Source organism: Scatophagus argus, chromosome 18, assembly GCF_020382885.2.
Source record: "Scatophagus argus isolate fScaArg1 chromosome 18, fScaArg1.pri, whole genome shotgun sequence".
NCBI lineage: Eukaryota > Metazoa > Chordata > Actinopteri > Scatophagidae > Scatophagus > Scatophagus argus.
In genome coordinates this window covers 16,913,907-16,940,784 of record NC_058510.1, presented here as the reverse complement: position 1 = coordinate 16,940,784, position 26,878 = coordinate 16,913,907, and the positions used below count along the sequence as shown (strand labels likewise).

General features: G+C 42.0%; 1 protein-coding gene across 8 annotated transcripts in view; it reads right to left on the bottom strand.

The window, feature by feature from the left end:
- kcnh2b (potassium voltage-gated channel, subfamily H (eag-related), member 2b) overlaps positions 1-26,878 on the bottom strand; it is a 208,862-nt gene that overhangs the window by 67,450 nt on the left and 114,534 nt on the right. For all 8 annotated transcript variants that reach the window (XR_006841390.1, XR_006841391.1, XR_006841392.1 and 5 more), the window contains exon 6: positions 26,666-26,877. Coding sequence is in view for 5 of the 8 variants with exons in the window: in XM_046370884.1 (XP_046226840.1) it covers positions 26,666-26,877 (212 nt within the window). In the remaining 3 variants the exon portion in view is untranslated. The remainder of the gene's footprint in view (positions 1-26,665; position 26,878) is intronic.

The following is a 26,878-nucleotide window of genomic DNA, read 5'->3' as shown; positions in this document are numbered from 1 at the left end:
AAAGCCATCACTCATCCGCGGGGCGGAGACAGAGAGCAGGCTTATTGGCTATCGCAACGCTATCTTGACAGAATCAGAATAAAGAGTAGGAGATGAGGTGACAAAATCATTGCTACTTCACTGACTCCTGAATCAACCTTGAAATGAGTGGGAGGACTTAGACAAGATGTCCTTCAAACAATACACACTGCTCTGCAATGAGACACAGTGCAACCTTCTCCTTCACGTTTTGAATGGAAAAACACTGAAATATATGTTTATCTGTACTTCCAGGTTGTTACCTACTGAGCAAAGAGCTGTCAGAGCTGCTTCAGACTATGACTGGGTCCTCCTGTGTGACCGTAAATCATCTGAAACTGAAAAGTTTTTTTTGCCTTTCGCTCAAATTTAAGTGAAACTCACCACTGTAGTTGTCCCTGTTTCTCAAAAAGTTGCATGTAGTGAAGCTTATGGTGTAACGACTCTCCAAATCCAGAATTCATATTGTATGTATGTGCTTGGTTTTCATTAAATCAATTGCAATTTAAAATATCAAGAACACTGAAGAACATCTTATGGGTAGATCAACTTTATAAATTAGCATCACATAAGTGAAAAACAAAACTAAAATTACTGCCTCATGGTTGTATGCACTTGACAAGCAGCAGTTCACATGCATGTCTGTCCAGACTCATATAATAAATGTAGTGACCAACACAGAGCTGTACCACATGGTGCAACAACAATCACCTGAAACTCAGCATCATCCAAACCAATGAGCTTGTGGTGGACTACAGTGTTGCAAATATGAATGCTGCTGCAAACAAGCTAAAACATTCTAAGTCATGAATAAGCAGCAGTTAAGTGTTGAATTAAGTGGTGACAAAGCGGTGGCAATGGGCTGGATATTGACATTTGCATTGTGGCCTCAGTCTCAGTTTCAGAATAACTGAAGCACATCGATACTTTATGGAAAAACACTGCAAGATAAGTATCCTGACTGTTATGCAATTGGGCAGGAAGCAATTATTTTTCAGGATATTACTTTTATCAGATAAGGTAAACAGTTGGGTAATCACAAGCCCAACTGATTTACCTCTGCCACTGCCAAGGCTTCTTTTACAAAGAGGAAATGCTATGAAACCACAGCAGCAGTCCTGATGGAGTTAAACATGAATATTTCAAGCACCTATGTGCTGTGTGAGGACAGAGAGTATAGGTGTTTCCTTTGAAACAATTGCAGAAAAATTTTAATTCTATATTTGTTAAAGTTCACATATCCACCTTCACAGAATTCTCATGGAAGTACAATACACTTGTTTTGTGAGTTTTGTGAACCTGTCAACAACAGTGTGCAGCACATGTACAGCTGAGAGTGTGTGCAAGCAAGTGCATTCTGTCTGAGGAATGTCTGGTGACATTGTATACTGAGTGCATGGACATTGGTGTGGAGTTGGGGAGTGACTCGCGGCTTCCATTCCAGTTTGTCCTGGGGGTGTTTGATGGGGTTGAAGTCAGGGCTCTGTGTGGGCCAGTCAGGTTCTTCCAGAGCAGACTCATCCAACCATGTCTTGATGGACCTCGTTTTGTGTGTTTGGGCATAATCGTGCTGAGGTGGAGGGAGGCTATCCCCAGGCTGTTGCCGCAAAGTTGGAAGCATAGCATTGTCCAAAATGTCTTGGTATGCTGAAGCATTAAGATTTCCCTTCACTGGATGTGAGGAGCCAAGGCTAACTCCTGAAAAACAGCCCCATGCCACACCTGAATTCACCTGAAGTCTGTCCCAATACTTTTGTCTATATAGTGCATATTTCGACCCAGCAGTGTCGTAGATGATTGAGATCTACTGTTAAACATCTCAGTATGTTTTCTTCTGCACATATTCAAATAATGAACTTGAACTCCCTCACAGTGAACTCGGTGCTAACATACCCTCAGAGAGACTTTTGATTGCCCCCTCAGAGCCTTGATCCACACATGTAATGCTCACCTGCTCGTGAGGTGAGGTATTGTTCAGGGCCTAACAGTGGAGTAGGAATGCCCTGAGCAGAGAGAGTTTGTGGCTGGGATTTGTTGCAAACAGAATGGAAGCTCAGCAAATTTCTGTAGCACAAAGCCAGAACAAAGCTTTCTTCTCTACAGACACTTCAGTTTGCATTGCTGGACTTCGTCTGTTAGATGATAGATCGGGCTTTCCACCAATACCCATTCCGTGACTCAGTCAGGAATGGGGCTCAGCTGTCTAACATGACTTTCAACCTTTTTAATAGCATAAAATTGCTAATTAAAACCAAGTTTATGAGAAAAAATAACACCTGAACGTACATCAGAGATAAAAACTACCTAATATGACAGAAACCCAAATAAAAACACACAAAACAAAAAGAAACAAACAAAACGGAAATACGTACACGTAGACAATCAATTGAAAATCAATACACAATATCACAAAAAATTGTGATACTCAAGTTAATCAATAGGGAGGAGGGCTTTCAGATACTGTTCAGATATCTGACAGGCATTTCTACCAAGGCCTACTGGCACAAAAGTGATTTTTTTTTTAATGCCAACAAGACTTACAAGTCAGAATACATATCATGCTCTTCCTCTTGTTTCTTAAAACAAAAGTCAATATCAACTACATCTTGTAAAGAGCTACTAAATATTCCTAAGTCATCTTCCAGTATTCCTGATGACTGCTCTGGCATCGAGATGTACGTTACATTTTGGAAATGGGAAAAAACAGTTATGCTTGGCATTTGGTCTGACCAACACCTACTGTGTGCTCTGCCAAAGGCCAGGATAGAATGTTGCAGTCTGCTTAAAGAAGCAAATCGCTCTCTCTCCTTCTCTCTCTCTCTCTCTCTCTCTCTCTCTCTCTCTCTCTCTGTCTTTGTGTCTCTCTGGCATTTGTCAGCAGGCAGTTGTTACTACTATGCTACTATTTCCCTACACAATGGAGCAAACGGCCATATTTAATTAGCTCTGGGTGTAGATTCACACAAACACAATGGACACATCAGTTACTGCCTTGCTGGCTTGGCACCTTGGGTGGAGGCTGCTAGGGGAATCATGACAAATGGAGCATAATTACTGCTGCAATGACAGCCATTAGACAGGTGTGTGCATGTGTGTATGTATAGCAGTCAGTGCGCATACATGTGCATGATGGTGGTGGTGGAAGGTGTAAGTCACTGTCATATGTTTGTGTGCTTTATGGTGATCGGAGTACATATGTCAAAGGACAAAGTGACAGGTGTGTGCGCGCGTGTGTGGTTGGACAGGTGCGCCAGCACCTGCTCTACAGACATCATGCTGTTTGACCCTTGTCATGTTATATGACTGAAACCAAAGGAAGCAGCAGTGTTATAATAAGATGCAAACATGTCCCTCAATGAATTGTACAATAAAACATTAATGGGCTGATAATGGTTAATTTATTGGTGAGCATCTGTTCCATTGGCACATACTTTCCAAAGAGTTGTAATCTGCCTAAAAGGTCTATAATGATTCTGATGTTTATATTTGATTTAAATTTGTCTCTCTGAAATGAAATCCACTGTGTTTCCGCCTGTAGGAAATGCCAGTAAACTTCACTAATTATTGTAGTGATTGGACTTCCAAACAAATATCACAGAAAGACCTTGTGAGGTCAAAGCTTTTGGAGGGAGGACTCCCCAGCCTAATTGACTGTGTAAGGAAAATGACTACAAGTAGAATTTATTTCAGAGTGTCATCAGAGTTTTATGGCACAATTTTCTTTATGGTGTCAGAAGGCGCAACTTGTAGAGATTAAATGGGAATCTTGTCCTGAAATAACTTTGGACTTCCTTAAATTGGATTTCATCAATGAGAGGAGAAGGCCTGGGGACAGATATTGCAAAAGATGGATTGTTTTTGGATGGTTTTCTCCATTAGGTTTTCACTGTCAGACATTAGTGGACTTGGTTGTGACAGAGGCCCATGTGTTCAGCATCAAAGACGCCACAAACAGCAGCAGTGAGGAATGATGGTGATCAGAGAGTGGAAGCTCTCCAAAAACTGCATCTTCCTGCCTTTAAACTCTAAACTCTTACTCCTATAAAATATAAACTCTTAATCCATGCACATAGTTGCCCTCAACCTCCATCCTTTCTGTTGAAATGTGTACATTGATGAGATGAGACCTTTTGGCAGAGCACCAACTGATGTGTATCGCCTAGTCGGTTAGTCAAGGTCACGTAGCGTCACTGCCCCACTGCATGAAAGCATTCCAGTTTTCTGAGCAATGGCAGCCAAAATGGACAACCATTAGTGTCAAACTGCCTTCTTCCAAAATACACACAGGCAATGTATTTAAAAGATGAGAAAAATGAAGAAACAAGTGGACAACAATACTGCAGCGGTAGAATGGCCGTATGCGGCCACTGTAAAAGAGACAAACGGGTACGGCTTTCCCTGCTTTGGTCAACTTACTGTAAAGAGCAGCCTCCATTTCTGTTTGGTGATTTATCTACAGCTCCTGCAACAGTCTGGTAAAACAAAGGCAACCCCAACAGGGACAAGAGCATGACTCTTGTCATAAGTACACTGTATTAATTGTTGCAGAAGAGATGGTGTGCGGGTTGTGGGGGGGCCCTGTGCTGAGCAGACCGAGCATGCTGCTTCTAATAGAGACAAAACGCTCGAAAAGTTCAGAAGAAGTGAGTATCGTGAGCAATAAGACCAGACTGAAGTGGTCCAAAATATTCAAGGAACAGATTTCTCATTACTTTGTGTTTAACGAGCCAATGCAGTACTGTCAGTTTTCACAAAATAGAAAATGAGATAACAACCATTTCATTGGAGTGATGTACCTCATATATCCAGCTCAGTGAGCAGAAGGAATGAGTAGTGGATAAAAAAAAAATCTAACACAGGTGACTTACACCTGAAAAAAGCAAGAATAAGCAGACATGTGGTTCCTTCATATGAGGTGGTTTAAGGATATTCTTGTTTTTTTTACACACACAGACACACACGCAGTCACCAGCCAGCCAGCCATCATGGTAGGTGAGAGAAAACCAAACAGCGCTCATTTCCTTACACCTCCTTCTCTCGACAATCTCCAATAACAAATGACACCATTACTTCCCCTCTCCAAGGCTCGTTTCGGTGTCCCACTTAATGTTTGTGTACTGCTGAGGTAGGCGGCATTGCCACCTGCCCCTCGCCTCCTCCTCCTCCTCCTCCCTCAGCTGGGGTGGAGGCTGTCTCTCCAGGTAGGTGGGTGGAGAACAGCTCCTCGGCTCATGCATCTTCCAACATGTCCCGCAAATGTGACGTCCCCAGTTCCCTCCCGCATGTGTGTGTGAGTACCGCTGTGAGTTGGAAAGAGAACCAGCAGTTGAGCGTGTACGTATGCGTGTGCGTGATCATGTGTATTACTGTGTGTCTACAGAGGGCCCCCCCCCCCCCAGTGTGGGCCAGGTGCTCCTAATGCTCAATATGACGTATGACATTGCGACATCAGTGCTATTTATGGCCAAGTTACATGTCCTTGTATGAGTGTGTTTAAGTGTGCGTCCTGCTTGTATGTATGCGTGTTTTGTGAACTTGAGCTCATTTGCTCTTTTTCAAAGACACCGTGATCTACACTTTCAGGCACACTCTGAAGTCAGCAGATAAGGGACAATAGTATGTGCCTTTCCTAAAGCTTGTGTGTGTGTAGGTGTGTGTCCAACATATGCACGAACCCACTATGAGCAAAGTGGATGCAGAGGTGAGGCAGGCGAGGCTATCACTTCAAGCGGGACGTTTAAAGTGACGACCTGATGCGGGCCGATCCCTCAGCACAGGCTCCCTCTTTTCATTGACTCAGCTTCGTATGCTGGCTGGTCATTCAGTCTTGGGTAACGTCCAGTGGCCCTAAATTGTCCACCGCCACTCAATGGCTTCATCAGTGCTGCAAAGATGAGTAAATAAATAAATATACACCCCTTTGATGGGGTGTATAAGTTGTCAGGCAGCAACAGACGGGAGGGGAATTACAGACGCACAAGTGTGACGCACAAAGCACCGTACTCCAAGGAGAGGCGAAGGACGACCCCAACAATCCCTCCACCCTCATTAATGATGTCAATGGTGAGAAGGGGGGGGATACAGGATGAAAAGGAGGAGAAGATAACAAAAACATTCCAGAGTGAAGAATATGTGGTATCTCTGGGGACGGAGGAGAGAGGGAGGGATTGGGAAGGACGAGGAAAATGTGGATGGGCTGGTGAACACAAAAGCTCCAGGGAGGCAGAGGAAGGGGAGGCAGAGGTCAGGGGTTAGCCGAAGGCGACGTGCAGGGTACGTGAAGTACAGGAGGGTGATGCACGAGGAAAATGCCTGGGGCAGGATGGAACAGCCTGAAACTCAGGCAGGAAGACATGAGCAAGGGAATGAGGAAAGCTCTCCCCTCTATTAGTAATGCCGAGGTGCCCTTGTGCAAAGCTCTGGGGAATGAGCCCAGAGATGGACATCAGAAAGCTTCTGAAACTGCATAAAAAAAAATTTTTAGCAAGCTTTTCCGGATAAATAAAAAGTTTAGAAAACATACAGTGATGACAAATGAGACAAAAAGAGAGAATCTGCTGACTGTGACAAAACCCACAAATAAAAATAGAAGGTGATCTGCTATCTCACACAGCCAAGAGGAGCAGTAAAACTGAATCAAAAAAAAAAAGAAAAAGAAAAAAAAGCCAAAGATGAATGACACCAAGAAGACAGTGAAGCATCAGACAAGAGGAAGCGAACCAGAGAAAAGAGAAAGAGAAACAGATAAAGGAGTGAGTCTAAACTGAACTGGATGGGATGAAAGAATTAAACTCTCTGAGCAAAAGCACTCCTCAGCTCAACTCGGGTTTATGTGACACTTCTGATGAAAAAGTAGACGGATGGTGAAAATAACCATCTTTCATCTAGAAAGTGAGGGCGAAGGATCGGAAACTCAGATCCGTTGTTTTTAGGAGAGGAGAAATGCTTGAGGCTTGGAACACATACACGCGCACACACACACACACACAGAGGACTTAATTAATGACCATCTCTGCAGTGCGACAGGACATTATGAGGGACAGGGGATCATGTATTAGAGGATTAATCAGAAGACAGTACATGATAAAGTGTACACCTGTGAGATAAAGTGGGGCTCAGGTAAGCCCACTGTACACTTGTGTGCTCACTCCAACAGTTTAAAGCTAACAGGTTCGAGGTTTTTGAGAGGATGAAATTGTGCAGGCGTATATCATAACATCTTGAAGGTTGTGAGACAAGGTAATGTGGACCATGTATTGGACGGGGGACACAGATGAGTTATGGATATAGACATGCTGGGACCAGACGATACAGGCTGGAGAAGTTGAAGGCCAGGCTAATGCCATGGGGAGTCAGGGAATCAAGGACCGCTTGGGTGGGTGTAGCCCATCATCAGGATGCTAAAATCGGCACGAGGTGCAAAGAACCAAGAGTGGCAAGTGAGCGCACATTACGGAGTTCCACCACTTTTTCTGAGACCGTGGTTTTTGTTCAGGAGTTGGTACGGGGTCACACCACCTGTCCACGAGAGGAAGTTGATTTAGCTGGAATCAGCTCAGCTACTGACAGCAGCAGCATCCATATCGATGGATCTTCCTTGGGAAAGAAAAAAAAAACCTTCACACAGATCCCAGTTTGTAACACAAAATAAAATCAAATCTTACTTTTAAAATACCATAATAAAAAGAATCCTGAATCCTACTTGAAGTGCCCTTTACAGCCCTTAATAAAGTAAAGTAGAAGCAGTGCAATCACTAAAGAGACAAAAACGTACCCATGTTTCCTTGGCATAACTGTCTTAAGCTGCAGTCTAAGACACCTGTCTGACAGGCAGAAACCTGGTGTAGATAATGATGCCTCTGGCATTTTGGGGAAACCGTCAGTCTGCTGGCACCTTCTTATTCTACACATCTGTCATAAATATTCTCAAAGTCCCTGAGTGTGCACATGTATCTGTGTCTGCATGTTTAAGCGTGTGTGTACAACAGGCTATTTGTTCACTTTTTGAAACTAAATCTAATCCTTTTTAAAGAGGCTTCTGAGATATGTTTTGCATTAATACTAGAATTAATATGAACAGTTTTCGGAATACAAACAGAAAGGGAGATTTTCATGAGACTTGTTTAGTTATTGCTGCTACCTCTGCTACCATACATCTATTTACAGCAACCTTGGCCCCTGGGTCTGTCTTTATCTGAGCATCATCAGTATTATTTATTTACTTACTAGGTCATCATTGGGGAAAATCACAAGAGCGGGTGGCAGCCTGCGCAGAACGAGGCCAAACATTCAGGGGACTCCCTCCCCCGACAGATGGAGGGAGAATGCTGAAGGTAAGCGACTGTGCATTATGCACCTGTTGCCCAGAATATAAAGGTCAGGGCTGATTGTGTGTCAGAGGCTAAACAGCACAAGACCCTTCCTAATAAATGTCACCACAGATGATATTTAGAAACAGAGCAGTGATGGGAGCAGCGACCTGTCACTGAGAGATTGTCTGTGTGTGTTTGTGTGTGGAAGTACACTTGTCATCAAGACAAGAAAATAACATGAACACACATATACAAACAATCTAACCAACAGCTCTGATAATGTAGTCCAACTGTATGACCTTAACCCCACCTCGCAGGTTCATCCACCTCATTATTTTACCGTCAACCTCTACAAATTATTGCTACCAGCTAATTCACTCCTGACTATTTACATCCTCTGACCTCCACGTTTCATTACAGCAGCTGTGACAACACAATGACTCAACCGGCTCATTAGTGCAACGAGTCTCTTGTGTGTGTGTGTGTATATGTGCATATACGCAGATAAGCAGGTCGCAAGGCCTTGAGAATTAATCACACACGCACATACATGTACATACAGATCCACATAGGAGCCCTTTTTGCCTACTTCCCTATTCATCACAGTAGCCCAGATGGTGGCTGTAGTCGGATTTGTGAAAATAAAACATAAAACAAAAAATATCTGTTTACACAGTCACATCGTGAGGACCCGCCTTACTTATGGGGACAAAACGCAAGTCCCCACAAGGAAATCATTAAATATTAGTGTGAAGAGCTGCTTTAAGGTTAAGTTGAGGTAAGGGTTAGGTGAAGGTAAGGGTGAGGATGAAGCAAGTAATGTTTATTGTTATGGTTAAGTGGTGGTTAAGCCTCCAGGAAATGAATGGAAGTCTATGTAATGTCCCCAGAAGTGATGGAAACATCCTGTGTGTGCGTGTGTGTGTGTGTGATGTGACTATCATGTAGATGGAATTCATTCTGTTACATCATGCATTCATGCATGTTTCTAGGTAAGAAATACATTACTTACCAAGCCGATCAAAATGCCAATTATAACTACATAAAACTAGTATAAAACAGATGAAACCAATGACCCTTTGTCAATACAAGGCCATTATACGTGCTACCCTTTAAAGTACAGTCTCCTTCCTCAAATCAAAAATGAATACTTACCTGTTATGGTGTTTATCCATGTAGATTGTTTTGGTATGAGTTGCAGAGTTTTGGAGATGTCCATTGATAATACAAACTATTTTTAGAGACCGCCCACACAGGTAGATTACACCAATGGAATTACAGAAAGTCGCATTCTGCATCAAACTGATGTTGGGGTTGCCATCACTGCAGAAAAACAAATAACACTTATCTTTTTCTTATTCTGACTTCTTACGAAAAAAATTATTTAAATTTTAATGTAATTTTGACATGACTTTTCTGTCATCACTATCAATCACAGAAAAGTCCATTAATTAGACATTCTTGTAGATTCATTTTACAGTAAACAGTTAAACAGAATTTATTCATCTTTTTACGGTCTTCACAAAATGCACTAAATGGTCTACTCTACACACACAAACGCACACACATTCCCTCTCCAACACAATGACAGATGGGATTTGACAGTTCACTTTGGGTGCCGCGCCAGGTGGGAATGACCTTTTAAGACAACTGGCAAACAGAGGGAGCGAGCAGGAGAAAGGGAGGAAGAAAGAAGGACAGAAAGAGTGAAGAGGGAGAAGGAATAGAGAGAGACTCCCACAGAGAGCCGCTGAGGCTGTGAGGGATTTGCTCTTTTAAACTGTGAATTGGTGTTTTTTTTGGGTTTTTTTAGCAATACCACAGAATGCCAAAGTGTGGCTTCTCACAGCCAGTCTCGTGGGACAAAGAGCTTTCAGTCTGTTTTTGTTTACACTGCCTCTCTATTCACGTCCTTTTTACTCCAGTCTTAATTCTATTCAGGACACTCAACTCACTTCTAACAAACCAGCCATTGTAGCACGTGGAATAATTACCACCGCATTACGCTTGATACTGCAAGTTACCATGAACAGGGAGCCTTTCTACCAGAATCCTGGGTCTGATCCCAAGGTTTGGAAAAGAAGGCAAGGAAAAGAAAGCGAAACTACAGCTACAGCCTGGTGAACCACATCCTTGAAGAGGACTAAGTGTACTGTCTTGTTCTGTCTTGATGTCTGGCTGCCAAGCTGCCATGATGCCACTCGCTGGGTGGCGCCGTGTAAATCACCTGAACGCTGGTGGGGCAGTGTGGAAAGTAAGCCCAAGAATTTCAGTCAACGGTCAAAGCATTGGCCGGAAATACATCACCTGTCGATAACTTTAGACGGCGATTTTAACCTGCATTTTCAGTGCCAATTTTACATCTTACTCACTAACTACATAACATTTACTTTGTTCAAAAATGTGCTTTGTGATTCTTCTTCATACTGTGAAGGAGGCCAGCACAGAGTCCTCTATTGACCAGCTGCCACTGATGTGTGTGTACACTATATAAACAAAAGTAATAAACAAAACACATCTCTTTATGGGGTTGTTTTTCAGTGGTTGGGTTAGGCCCCTTACTTCCAGGAAAGGGAAATGTTAATGCTTCGGCATACCAAGACATTTTGGACAACGCTACGCTTCCAACTTTGTGGCAACAGTTTGTTGAAGGCCCTTTTATATTCCAGCATGACTGTGCCCCAGTGCATAAAGCAAAGTCCATAAAGACATGGTTGGATGAGTTTGGTATGGAAGAACTTGACTGGCCCACACAGAACCCTGACCTCAGCCCCATCCAACACCTTTGGAATGAACTGGAACAGAAATTCTGAACCAGACCTTCTTGTCCAACATCAGTGTCTGACCTCACAATTGCTCCACTGCATGAATAACAGTTCTCACAGAGATACTCCAAAACTTTGTGGAAAGCCTTCCCAGAGGAGTGGAAGCTGTTACAGCTGCAAAGCTGTCTGTGTATTTAGAATGTGATTAAATGTCATTAAAGTCCTTGTTGGTGCAATGGTCAGGTGCCCCAATAATTTTGTCTATATAGTGCACATACATGTTGTATCGCATGTGTTATGCCAGATGTTCGTAAAAGAAAAATTTTCAATTTCAATTGATTTCTCGTAGAAATTGTGCTTCAACATAACTAATTCCTTTTGCATCCCTTTTCAGTCCCACATACGATTACACTGAAGCAATGGAAACACTTCAAGTCAAGGTTTAGGACAAACATGAATAAATTCAAGACATCTTGTGTCGCACTTTAAAGCTGCTGTCGACATTTTCAACATGCACACAAGACCAAATGCCACAGAGCACAACATGGTTGTCGTGCTTTAGTTGCTACAAGCGAACGCTACAGGGAAAACTAATCACCAGTGAATGTTTTGCATGAAGACGTTCATTCATGTTTAGCTGTGATAAGGTTTCTATCTGTTTTTGTTATTGAAAATTCTGGGCTGTACATGATACTGTACATGCTATATGTAAAATTCACCTGCACTCGCCTGGGAGCTTTACGACCTTTTCCTGGACAACACTTGATTTGAGGCGACTGGTTTTATGTGCTGTACCTTGTAAGGGATGTGTTTTCGTCTCTGTTCGGACATGTCTCTGACATAAAGCGATGACTGGACACTGAAAAGCGCTAACTCATGCCAAATCCAACACAGATCACTTCTGGGGAGCCAGATTTGATGTACTTCAGAATGATGTTAAAACATTTCAAAGCAGGCAAAAGTGCTGATGATTATGACATTGCTCATCACACCGTCTGCCCTTTGAATGGCCCTCTGTCACGTGAGAGAGTCAACAGGGTTGGCGGGAGACCATTATAGTGCACTAATAAACACCCAAGCACAGATCTGAGGCTGTATTTCTCCAGTGACCGGTAATGTCAACAGCCTCATTTCTATGTACAGTGTGATAGTGGGGATGACCAAATGAATGTGGAGAGGGGGTCACTCTGCTGTCCCCGCCGAGTAAGCTGATAAAGTGGGGACACAGAGCACAGGCTATGCATGCTAAGCAGTGTTGTGATGGAGGTGTAGCACGGAGATTCACTGACACTGTAACTTTATCGGAGAGTTGGCCGCACGACACACCAGCCCTGAGGTTTTATTTTCTGCTTTAGCGCACACGGACAGAGAACAGAGGAGACAAAGCCAGATGTTCTGGTGTTGTTGTGTACACGTGTATATCAGTTATCGATCGGAATTATGATGTATGACAGTGTGAGGAGTTGATTAAAAATGTCTTTCTGATTCGACGCAAAATGTCATGAATTTGGCATTTTGTAGGTTTTAAAAAAGTATTAGAATAACGAACTAGAATAAAGCTGGATACTTTGTGGTAATACATTGTTTGGTTCAGCAAATTCATTGCTTGTTACTCTGGAACTCATATTCAAAGTACTGATGTTCACGGAAACTTTGAAGAGACTATCTCTTTAAGAGGATCAATAATTAAATAAATCTATAAACAAATTAAAACATTTCAGTGACTTCATTAAGAGCCTAACAGCATTAAAGCAGTTTCTACTGTAGCAATTCTACATGGAAGTCATCCAATCATTAAGCATCAAGTGTGCACTTGGTTTAACTTGTCAAAGCTGAAACTGCTGAGGATTAAACATGCCATGCCATGCTTTAAACTGTCCCTGTTTGTCATTAATACTGTGGAAACTAACAGACAACGCAGCAAAAACTGTTCTGGGAAATTATAGTGAGCTCCATAAGTATTTGCTCAGCAATTTCTGCTTGGGCTTCATGTTGTCTTACGAAAAATTATGAAATGACTTTGACTACGAGGTCAAGCAAAATGTCAGCTTGAAGGCATTTTTCATAGTATCCCTCTAAACTTTTATGATAAATATGTCAAGAGTGAAGTGAGATGAGCATTTGAACACAACACAATTAACTATTAACTATAAGGTGGAATCATGTTACAAGAACATGAAGAAATTTATTCCAATGCATATCAGCATTAGCTCAGTTATTCCCAGTGGACTTAGAGGTATTGGAATAAGTTAGAGTAAGATACCAGAAATTTGCTGATAGCTTCAGTGAGCCTCGACTGTGAAGAGCTGTGACAAGAGCTCCCAACGGATTACACACGCATACACACACACAATTTTTTGTGAATAAAGTTTTACAACACACATTCCAAACTCAGATCTTTGCTCTTTCGTACAAACAAAAGCGCGCAAACAAACGCACGACGAGCTGAGAAGCGGTTTGTTGATAGCATGATGAGGTTCCAGAGGGCTAACAGAAGCAGTAGAAGGCCATTAGACATGACAGAGGGCATGTCACCTTTGGACTAATCGTGTATTTCAGCTGCCATTTGTTGTAATGACACTATTTGTTTTCACTCTGGCTTTTTTGACTCAAAATCACCGCTTCTCACTGTACCTTCTTACTTATAGCATACTGTGTGTTTCCTAATGTACATGTGACAGTGTACCAAAGTGTGACAGATTACAGGTGCAGATGTAAGTAGACACACACATCTGGGATTTGAATGTATTTCCTGCAGATCACCATGTTCCCGCCTCACTCATTACAAAGGGTACAAAGGGTTGGGGGTCTTATTGCTACTACACTAATATTCTTTCCTGTTATTCCATCCTTTTGCTGTTAAACCAACATGAAAAGATAGAAAAAGTGAAAGCCCGACTGATTCTTTTGTGCGAATATTGTGAAGTGGACTCTTTATACATTCTCCATATATGCTATATACTCTGTGTACAGGACATAGAGTATGTGACACATGTGACATGTGACAGGATATTTTATAGTTTAACAATAAACTGTGCAAAAAATGTATTAGGAATTTAACAATAACAAATTACACAAAGCATATTTTTCTCCATTATATTCTATAAAAAAATCTAAACAACATATATAACATATATAAAAGGTACACTGATGCTGAGATATCTGATAAGATAACATCATCAACCTGATATATTGATCAGGCTCTATTATAGATGCCTTTTTTTTCTTTTAAATGAACCCAATGTGGTGTACATATGACAAAAAAAATGTGTGCACATATGTTACGACAAAAACATAAGGTAGTACGTGCTGCTGAGTAAAATGTTCTTTTTTCTTTAAGGGAGTTTAGGCTTCAGCTCAACACTTTTTAAAGCAGAGGTGACTTAGCTGTCATAGTAATCACAAAATCCTTTTGGTAAACAGCGGGGCAGCATTGAGCTACAATGTCAATGTCCTTAGATTACCCTGGAGACATGTCCTCAAGCTGAACTGTAGCCTTCAGTCTGCGTGGCTTTGCTCCTTTCCAAAATTCTGCCCCGCCTGCTTGTCTTCCAGGCCTCAGCCAGCATGTTTTCAGACGGTTTAATAAGGACAAAACAAGTTCTGAATGAGAATCGAGAGTGACGGGAAAAAAAAGACATAAAGACAAAAACTGAAACGCCAAAACAGAAAACAATAAAAACAAACAATAATGCAGAAAGACATAAACTTGAGTGAGAAAACAAGGGGCAGTGTGAGTTGAGAAAGAGGCAGGGAGAGAGAGAGAGAGCAGATGAGAGCTCAGAGAACAGAGGAGAGGCTCCTGTGGAGTGTAACTGTAGAAAAATGAGTCAGTCTCAGCAGGTGGGTCAACGAGAATCTCTGGACAGATTCCCAGCTCCCATGATGCTCTGAGGCAGCTCGTGACAGGACGGACATGACATGACGTGACATGACACGACACGCTGCTACGATACTGACACACCGCGTTAAGGTGCTGAACAACCTCCGGCTTTAGTAGGACATAAAGATCTACTCATGCTGAAATGGCCAGGTGCTGGTGCACACACACACACACACACACACACCTGAGATGAGACGACCCACCCCGCAGAGATTCCTCCATGGATTGGTCTGTTTCCCAGTTAGTGAAGTTGTGTGCTAAGCAGTTTTCTACGCAGGAAATCCGCTAACCTGATTAAGATACAACAGGAGGTGATTTCTCACTGTGGCATGTCATACAGGGGAGGCCTGTTTTGTGTGTGTGTGTATACTATGAGTTCATTATTAACTCGTGTTTGTGCGCATGTGTGTACATGGAGTAATTCGTTGACACACGAATGAACCAGAGACCTTGAGAATATTAGCACCTCCATGCAAGCTGCACATGCAGATGGTCAACTCCCAAGCCAATGGACAGACAATGAGGAGACACACACACACACACACACACACACCCAAACATTAAAGCTCATTTGATCTAACATGTCTGTGTGGGCAATATTTTCTCCACTTTTACTAAAATTTGTATTTAAAATCTCCAGAACATCACCATCAAGCCTCAAACCAGCTCCAGCAGCTCCATTACAGACCGGGCGTCTTGCTTAAAGGCGCTACAAAATAAAGTGTACAGGCTTAAAGGTGGCTTTTAAAATGAGTTTCACACTCAGTTTCACTCTTCACGCATGCAAATGTGGAAACCGACGGAACGCACGATCACTCGGTATCGAACAGTCAGAGAAGCCCGAGGAAGATTTGCAGAAGCGTGGACAGTATGTGGATGCACGGTATTTGATCACACTGGCTGCAGTAAAAGGGCTCTATATTGGGCCTGCTGCTGTATTAAAACATGTCTTGTTGCAGCACTGCTCTCCTGGTATTTACCATGATATTTCTTCAGGGCTCAAGGTCTGAACCAGGGTCATGGATAATGACTGGGTGTAAATGGCAACCTCCGTTTCCACTCCCCGGTGGCCACTGAGGAGCTGACACCGAGCTAATCTCTGGAGAGGTTCTGCAGTCTCAAGAGGGATTTCTGTACAGATACCACTGCAGGTAATCACACTGGTGTGTGCGTGCGTGTGGGTAACAGAGAGAGCAAGAGAGATGTGACAGATCAAGTCAGCTATTGATTTCCTAGTCAGTGTTAGAGTTGACCTTAAGGGTGATTTAGAAAGTTCACGTGTAAGTGTGCAGAGCCTGGTCTCAATTCCCAGGGCGTCATATACCACCTTGTGGTACGTCCCTCATCGAGTCAGCCAGACGCAGAAGGTTCCCTTGCATGTCTGGATGAGACTCGTAGGGCTTTAATGTACCTCCAATGCAAAGACATCTGAGCCAGCGTGAGACGATCAGAGCGACTCACAGCACCACTGAAACACCATTCAGTTTAGAAAACAAGAAAGTCCCAACAGGGGAGGAGCGGGGCTGAGTGGCGTTTCACCCAGGACACTAAAGTTACTGTCAGGTCTGAAAGGAAACAAATGGAAACAAAATTTTCCTAAACTTAACCATGTAGTTTGGGTGAACAGGGAGGTTAGAGACTGTGCCTGACATGCTTCATTTAATTCCACAATGGCAGTCTTAATGGAATTTCACGTATTGAGTAAAATTAGAAAAAGCTTGTTTGTTTGGAAATGATTTCGGGTAATCTGGATTAATATAGAACGGTTTGTCTGGAGCCAACAGGTCCACACAGCCAGCAGCTTTAATATAGTACGAGTGCTTTCACAGGAGACACTCGGTGAGAATACATCGTATGACAGGAAGTAAAGCAGCTTCCGGCTGCGCCGTGGGGATGAACGACCCAAACTGTGTGTGTGTGTGTGTGTGTGCTTGTGTGTGTGTCAGTGACAGATCACCTCTGTACTTTGCCTGGTTCACTCCACTGCATCCTAAGATGAGCCCATTTCTTTGCCCCGCCCTACCCCTCCATGCCCTTTGACGGATGGGTCCAGGGTGGGTCCCGGACTGCCTCACTAACCTGATCTGGATGCAACCATCTCCCATGTGGGGTATCGAACAAAATAAATTACATAAGATTTAAAACTGGGTGCGTCTGAAGACGTTAAGCTTCAGATTTTTGAAATGTGAACAGAAGAACTGTATTGTACTTTAGTACAATTTTCAGATATTTACTGTGACTTTACACTTTTAACTTCTGTTTTTAACTTTATCTTTAGGGAAACAATCTAAAAGACATAAAGTAGTCAAAGGCTCAATGACTTAGGGACATTTAGTATCATAAACATAACATATTATCCATAATCATGTTTTCAATAATGTATACTCAACTGAAAAGAAGAGTTAATGTGTTTTCCTTTCGTTAGAACGAGACTTTCATACTGACACACGGTGTGATGTCCATGTTGCACTGCCATGTTTCTACAGGAGCACAAAACGGACAAAACAAACGCCGGCTCTAAAGAGGGTCTTTCTCCTTTTTCATGTTTCTCTAGAGGACAGGAGTGATCAGCCAAAATGCCACTAAATCCTACACACTGGACAGTTACCACACCTGCTTCAATTTTAAAGTTATGAACAATTGTTTATAATAATCCAATAACATACATTAGTCTGCCATTACATGCCATTCTGCATAATAAGTTATTTAGCACACTAAGTATATTTTGAGGCTAATATTTAGTTACTTTTACTTAAGTAAATATTAAAATGCATGACTTTACTTGTAACGGAGTATTTCCACTCTGTGGTGCTGCTACTTTTATCTAAGTACAAGCAGAAGTATCTAAAATATCTAATATGCAAAAATCTAGCTGTTAAGTTGGACAAATGTCATTTAGGCCCCTCTAGTTCTGCCCATAAGTATGATTAACAGAGCATCAATCAAAGGTTACTGTAATGTACCGCCTCAGAATTGGAGTGCAGATATTTCATCTTCCAAATGTTGAAAATTTCTGATTATTCCTTTTTTCCCCTTCCATTTGACTATATTTCTACTTCCACATTTGCAAGTAGTGTATAGAATGCTCCTCTGCTCCTTTCCCTTAACTCTGCTTTCCTTCATTATCCAGCCACATCTATGCTGTTTCGCGTCATCCAAATAATTCACCCATCCACTTGCAGCCACACAAAATTGTGAAGCACCTTTCCTTGTCAGACAGATATTTGCTGTGGTAAATATAGATAGATCTCCATTATCAGACATGTATCCACACCATAACCAACCATGGCCGCCAAGTCTAAAAAGCAATCAGGTCATACATAAGCAGGGTAAATGACAGACCAATCAATGGCTGCTTATTGTTGGAGACCTTGAGCCCTCTCTGATTCAATTACCTGCTATGATGAGGAAGGGCAGCCAGGCAGGAAGGCAGGTAGGCCGAGCCCACAACACTGTGATTAATGGGGCCAGGGCCAAGGAAATGGGTCATACAGACAGAGGGAAGGGGAGGACAAAAGAGACAGAGGGGAGGAAAAGAAAAAAAAAAAAAAAGAAAAGTTACTGACTGAGGAAAGGAGAGAAGAGGGGGATGGGGGTGATGGAAGAGTGGATACAAACACACAAGAGAAAACAGAGAGAAATGATGAAGAAAGGAGAAGCAGCATGGAGAGAGGAAATATGGAAGGGAAGGGTGGATGTGACAGATAAGAAAGTTTGTGGATGGACAAGAAGAGATGAAGAGAGGGATAGATGGAGCAGGTGAAGGTGTGGAAGCAGGCTGTGCAGGACTTGAATGCCCCTCGCATCCTTCATCTTTTACTCTTTGAACTTTTACTTCCTTGTAGTCCTTGCTGTCCCTCTTTATACCCATTTCCCCTTCCTTTATTTTAGTAACTTTTCTTTCTTTGTACCTCCCTTTCTTCTTCTTCCTATCCTCTTGACTACTTTTCCTCCCCTCCTTATTTTCTTTATCTGTCTGTGTTTCCGCTCTTCCTCACAGTTATTGTTTTCTCTAATTTCTTTTTCCTTCCGATTCTTCTCCTCAGTTCCCTCCATTCTCCGTCCTTTCTTTCTTCCCTGTCTCAATTAAACTTCCTCTCTCTCTCTCTCTCTCTCTCTCTTTCCCTCCACACAGCTCTCACTGAACCTTCTGTCACACTTCCACTGCTGTGCCACTTGCCTTTCAAAGTCATTGCCATTGATCACATACGTGTGTGCATGTGTGTGTGTGTGTGTGTGTGTGTGTGTGTGTGATGGATGAAGGCAGAGAGGTAGCCTGCCAGCAGTGCTAAAAGGAGTTCAATCAGACTGCAAACAGATTGAGAAGCCTTCCTGCCTGGGTGTGAATTAGAGCTGGACAGATTCAGTTTGCCAGTCCCTGCTGAGCAGCTACACACAAACACAAACACTCACGCACACTCAAAAGGATCTGGCTGATAACGAATAGCAGAAGAACGATGACAAGTGTTTTCACATAGAGAAATGTAATATTTTAATGTATTGCAAAGGGTTGTTCTTCTTTTTGGCATCCTTTTGGAAGTTATCCCACTGCTTCTTTTACAGCAGGGGACTCTCGATCTCAGCATTTTTATTGCCCTTTTTCAACATTTAGGTGAAAGAAATCCATATTTAAAGTGTGTAAAACTTCATAATAAAGCCGCAGAAATGACAACTTGTTCTATCCAAAGCCAAAAATAAATAACTAAATAAATAAAATGAATATTTAATACCTGCTGTGAATCTTGGAAGATATCCTGTCTTACCCAGAATCACTTTTGATTGTCCTTCAGTCCCCATGAGTGTCAACGTGTTACTTCAAAGACACACCTAAAACGACTTGAAACCAACTAACGTTATATAGAGCGTTGCAAATGGCCAAATCGATTTCTCTAATGTTGTTTGAATGAAGTGCCTCTCAGCAGCAGGAAGGAAAAATAGATTAGTCTCATATAGATTAGCTTCCTGGGAATGAGCACATTTGTTTCAACGGGGATGACATTTTCAAAGTCACTTTTAATACTCCTGCATTCAAACAAACATTCATGGGCTAAATACACCTCCACTGGGCAAACAGGTTTTACTCTGTGCCTGATAAAAGTCTGACTCCTTCACACTGGATTAGTTTGTCAAACATCTGACCTTGTTATATTACAATATTACACGCTCCCATTTGAATGGGATTTGATTCGCCAGCCTTTCCCCTGTTTCAAAGATGACAGCAGATGAGGTTAAGTCGTTAAGCGGAAAGGTAAATTTCACCCCACCGACGGTGTCAATGCATTGGTCCATCTCAGCAGCAGGACCAAGCTCTCTTTATTCACTGATCGATTTATATCTTAAGGCTGTGAGCAGCTGATTGTGTAACAGGCAATGCATCCACACTGGTAAAGCCTGCAAATGTGTAACATTCAGCAGCTGACTGAAGCTTTTTACTAATCCCTGTCTTACACCAAACGTCCAAATGCAACATTAGGAAAAGTAGGATCATTATTCAAAATTGATAGCATGGCTGCGCCTGATTACGTAAACTGAACTTTCCACCACATCTGTCCAGTGGTATTTTGACAGTTTCAGTTTCTCCATAGAGAAGATTTGAAAATAAGAGTTTCTGAACATCATCTTACTCTACTATTCTACGAGGACTGGGTTAAAAACATCTGAGTGTATACTGAATGAATATTGAATAGTGAAATACCTGTTTAGAAAATTAATGTTGAGATGGTTTACATTCAGTATCCTAGCTGCTTTGCTTCATATGAAGGATTGCTTGCTACTGTGTTAACACAAAAAAATACATATTTTTTTAAATTTTATAATATATATAATATATATATATATAAATATATATATAGCTATATATAGAGAATCTAGTCCCATCCAAACAGAGCTGGAGACAGTCTCTTGGTAGATACGCATGGCTTCAAAACCCTGACAACATGCTTTCCTTTTTTGTGGGTCATTGAACTCACATGGAATAAGCACTCAATCAATTTGAGGTATTGAGGCAGAGCAAGTGAGCGGGCGGCTAAATTACAGTCCTGCAGGTTGAGTGCGTCACATGCTCCCAGACTCTGCTCCATTCCAACCCATTTAACTGTCACAGCCAGGCAGCGACACGCCACATATGTGCATTTCGCACCAAAATATTACCATATTGTCACACTGAAAACTGCTCGTCGATGACAAAATCCCCTAAATTAAAAGGGAATGGAGCAGTTTGAGGTACATGTTGCACGCAGGGAAACTGGTATTTGGAGTATGGCTGCTGGCTCAAAGTGCCAATAGCTTGAATAAAATCTATTTGTTTTGTCTTCTTGCCGTACAAGTAATTTCTCCGTGTAGAGTGACTAACACTAATCTTTTTGGAAATGATAAAATCTCTCATTTCCACTAATTTCTGTCCTGTTTAACTGTGGGACTTTGCCAGAAGTGCATCTCTAAAACAACCAGTGTCACCCAGTGTCACCCCTGGCACCTTTTCAATGAAATAAACAAAAGTGGCACTGCTAAAAATACCTGCTTTTGAATCATTCACGTCATGCACTGTTTAGCGAGCTCATGCGTACTCATGACCATATGCAAATATGCGTCAGACTTCGACTCATAGGGAATTCAGTTAATGGAGTAACAGAAGCTGCAGCCTGAGCAACTTTTCTATACTGTACACTAATAACCAAGAATAAAGCAGCAACATGTGCGGGAAGTGAACTCTGACCAAAGTCAGTACTTTTTATCGAACAAAATATGGTTTTGAGATTGCAGCCTTCATCCCTCGATGAATAATTAAGGGTTTACTGTGAGATTGCTCTAGTTTTGATAGCACAAAAACCTTCCACTCACTAATTGGATTGCCGCACAGCTTGAGTGGCCATTACTTCAGTGAAAAAAGTTGATCCCCACGACAGCAACCTCTACGCACCCACTAATAAAATGTACAGTGTGAACATGAGGCATGTAGTGCGATTTACTGTCAGTGCAGATGGGAAAAAATAGAAGTGTAACATATGACATGTTGACAGAACCCTTGTTTTTGCAGTTTCAGTTAAAAAAGGCAAAACAATCAGGAAGGAAAAAAACTTAACGTCACTGAGAAGCATAACCAACCGTGACTATACATATAGAGAGGAGATAACAAGGCACAGGCAGATCCATACTGTAACTGCCCCAGTCCACACTTCACTGTACAGCAGACAAATGTGAAACATGCTACCTAAAGAAAGAAAAAAACTACCTAAAGAGGCACAGAGTGTTCTAGTACATCCACAACATACAAACCTTCACATTACATCAGAAGAGGACGCATGTACAAACACAAACACAGTCAAAGCACAGTGAACATGCGACACAATCCAAATGCCTTCTCCACAGAGATCTCCTCCTCTCGCTTCCTGTAGAGCCAGCTCATTAAAGAAATATACACAACCTACATTCCATTTAATGTAATGTAAGCTTGTAATGGCTTTGATAAGTGGCTCATTACAGTAGCCTGTATAAATACCTTATGTGCACACAAGCACTGCAGAGGCTTCACATTGTGACACAGATTTCAAGAGTAAAAATATGACCGAAAAACTGCTGATTGCTGTTTATGGTAAATGGACCGCACGTCTACAGAGCCGTTCTAACTAAGAGACAAAGCAGTCTACAGTTAAATGCTCTACCTGCAGAGCTACAGCCAATCCAGATTCATGTGGCTGTTCATCTTGATGAAACATCCTGCAGAACAACTGTATATGTTTCAGTGCCTCAGCAGGAAACAGGAAACAATTGACTTAGGGGGAAAAAGAGAAAGTAAATCATTCTAATTAAGACAGTTTTTGACACTCCCATTCACAATTTCTCCACCAGGGTGCTCAGCATTAAACTTGAATCTGCCACCTCATTTTCTCTCTTTTTTCTCTCTAACTTTGTTTTTGTCAGTAAAAATTAGAAACTTTGGAACTTCGGAAATTATTGGCCAAAGTCATTTTGTTTTTTTTATGTGCTGCTTTATTTGGACAGAATTGTTTTTTTAAAGCGGCACAAAGTTCACTAGATCTCACCACCCTCAAAGACAAATTAGACCAGAAGAGTTCCTTAAAGCCACACCGGAAACAGAGTCAGAGTCCATGAACAGCTGCACTCCAACCACGTGCAAATAATGACAAATGGTAATTATCAGAATTAAGAATTTTACTTTTGTGATCATTGTTGCATCTGAAATTGTACAGAAAATGTATCATCTGCACGATAATTCAGCAGTAGCATAGGAGGTGGAGGAAGTATATTTTGTTCACAAAGAGTAACAGATAATCGTCACTAAATCGGTACTAAATGCATAAAAACATACTTGTGTCTTGAGTTTCCAAGTCATCTCGTTCATTATCTGATAAAAATGCTGTGTTACTGTTTTATGTTTTAACAACTAATGTTTTTTGTTTGGAAGATTACAACATAAAATTGTACTCCTGTAAAACTCTGAACATGCATTTGACACCATAAAAATAACCCCACTTTTGTTTTCAGACCGCAGCAATCCATCTACACGTCATCTGATCCTTCCTAAATCTGCTGAAAACAATCCAAATCCAGTCCTATTTAACAACACAATGCACCAAAACATAAACTTGTAACACAAGCTGCAGTCGTTTTAAGGCTCCTACCATTTTGCTGCTGGGTGTGGTGTGTGTCATCCACTGCTCCACTGGATCCCACTGTGGACTTGGATGTGACATGCTGCTTTTGAGTAGAGAGGCAGTGTGTGTGTGTGTGTGTGTGTGCATGCCTGAGTGTAAGAGAGCGTCAGGGTGTTGTAAGTGAGTTCACCTCACTGTGTGTTTGTGTGTGTGTGTGTGTGAATGCTTGGAGTACACGTCTGTAGGAACGCCATGTATGGAGCTGGGTGTGTGTCAGGAATATTGTATGAGAGCTGTGACGGGCGAGTGTGTACTTAATCAAGTGTCCCCTTTAGGAAGCAACCATAGTCAGAGAGGCTAGGAGTGTCATTAAAATGTGTGTGTGTGTGTCCAAGTGTGCAGCGAGGCATGATCCCAGTCTATCAGTACACTGTTCAGTGGTCTGCTCAGTCTTTCATGCCTCCCCAAACACTAAGGAAGACCTTCCTCTTTTCTTGGCATCCTCTCCGTCACTCCTCCCCCTTCCATCCATCTATCCAACATCCCTATCAGTCACAGGTCACCTGCACTCAAGGGTTTCTTTGATTGTTGAAATTGACAAATGCACTTAAAGGTGGCTTTTAAAGTGCATTTTCTCACAAAGCAACACAAGTCAGCGGTAATGAGCCAATGTGAGTGCAAGAGGCAAAAGCCAGCATGTTCAGAGCAGGAAAAAGGGGGACAGTGCCAGAAGACATTCCAAATGAGAGAGAAAATCTGCATGTGTTCTTGTTCAGGATGTCAGATGTTTCAGATGGAACCTTTAAATTATTCAGCCCGGTTTGCCTTTCAACGTCTTCTTTTCTGCCCCTCTGAGGGAGTGCTGAGGCCTGTCATTGCACTATGTGCACCTGATGTGGTGCTGCCATCTTCAGGTCTGAGCTGGTAATGCACCTGCTTTTACAATAATACCCACAGAGTAGTTGTCCTCCTCGGAGAAGTCAAACAGATGAAAGAGTAAAAAAGTTTTGAGTTGAGCCATAGAGCTCAGTTGTAGATTTATGTGATTATTTGTCTGTCTGTAGTTGAAAATGCTGCGATCACCAAAATCAGCCCGCTGCAGTCCACTGAAAACCGGCAGGCTTTTCGGGCAGGTCTTTAAGGGACTTGATGGACTAACATCAAAACATCCTGCTGTGTGTGATGTTACTATGAGCTCAACTCTTCCCTTCCCACAATCCCTGATGTGATGGGTTTTTGTTTTTTTGTTTTTTTTAACTCCTCGATATAACATATTACAACAGAGGGTTTTCATGTTAAATGGATGTCAGATCCACGCAGTGACAATGTAGTTCATCTTGTGTTGTTTTTTTTTTCCATTCTCCCCTTAATGGTCTATAAATAGCAGGCCATAGCATTTGGAGACCCAGCTGGTGCTGTTCCCTCCATCTGCACTATAAAATAACTACAGTGTGTAGTACATCTTAATGCACATGTATGCATGCACACACACATGCACACTCACATCCACTGAGGGTTATGTTTTTGACCTTGCCAGCTGCACCTCTCATACTGTTTAGCCTGATTGCATTAGATTTATATTGTGTTGCATCATCAACTTTGGATTATTCTCTGTTCATGTTCCCATACTTGCTCGGAGAGAACAGCAGACACTATGTCTCACTCCCACAATATGAAAGGAGAGATCATTCATATTCATCTTCAGTAACTCCGTGTAGACTGCACTCCTAACATAGATTAACTTAAAAAAAAAATTGAATAAAAACAAATTAAGCTGAGGGCATCTGAGATAAATCAGACATCTCATTCTCTTACAAAAAAGGCAAAATCCTGCCTTTATAATGTGACATGCATATATTCTACATGCTGCCAGCTCGCAGTGACATTAAAACAGGCACAGAATAAGGAAACTGACAAAACAGATTGAGGTTTCACACATTCAGCTCAGCTTGATTTTCAGACTCTTGGATGAAGTGCAGAAGATGACGTTTTTCTACTGTATTTCCTTCACCTCTTACACTAGATTTGCAATGCTACGAGCCACATTTTGAGATGGTTATGAGGTTGAAAACAGACACTCAGGACACCAAAAAAGGAAGAACAACATTCTGTGATAGCAAAGCTGGTCCTCTGGAAGACGTGCTCCTCTAATAAATAAATAAGGCTGAATACTCAAGTTTTGCAAGCAGGCAAAACAACTTTGCCTATAAACCGTGTGTGTGCAATCATTGGCCTCAATAAAGCTCTCCTCTGATAACAATGACATCCAAAAATAGAGGTCCTATAATCTGAGGCTTCTTATTTACTGGTTGTTATACAACAGAACAAGCACTTTGGTAAAGTGAGCAGGTCAAAGTAGACTTTCTTTCTCTGCAGAAGTCCCATATGGCTGCCTTCTCTGTGTCTCCTAAACTGAATTACTTTGACAAATGCTTTTTAAAAAGATGCAGTGAAAAAGCACAGGTGGAGGGCCAGACACAAGTCACTTTCCAAAATAAAAATTCCAGCCACAGAAACAACTCATCTGACTCAAAACATACAGAATCACAGTTGACGTTTTCCAATTCAAGATATCGATTGCATTCATATAATTTGCACTTTACAGTATATTCTGTTTCATGCAACCCAAATGGCACCAGCTATAGGAAGTGTGCCTGTAACCGAGAACTTCAGACATGCGACTCTGTAGTTCTGACTGCGGAGGGCAATGCTTCATAACGTGTCCTATACATCTCTTGAGTTAATTATCAGCCGCTGGAATGTCACCACTTCACCCTCCATTGTCACAACATCGGCCCTCAATCAGTCTCATTCATTTCAGAGGGTGCTACGAGCATCATGTCGTCAGTGGAAGAAGCGGATGGGAACTAAGCGAATGAACATTCTTTTCGTATACATAAGCACACACACATTTCTAATACGGAAAGTGTGAGCCGAACTGCAGCAGAGAAAAGAATAAACACATACTCAGCTCAAACCCAAATATCAGCAGCTCAGGGAAGTCAAAACCCTCACAAACAACACAAGCGCAGCCTCTCCTCATTGCACACCGCGCTCTCTGTACGAGCCTACCTGTGTGACTTTCTCTGTCACGTTGTGGGTGCGGTCGATGAGTTTGCAGGGAGCTATGATGTCCATCTCTCCAGTGGGCAGGGCAATGAGTGGGTCAGGTTTGAAATCCACAAAGTTCAGGGTAATCTGTGGGATTTTGGAAATGGTGCGGTACCGCATGAGGTCCGAGTCCGACGTGGAGTTCAATATGTTGGACTTACTGTTTACTGCACC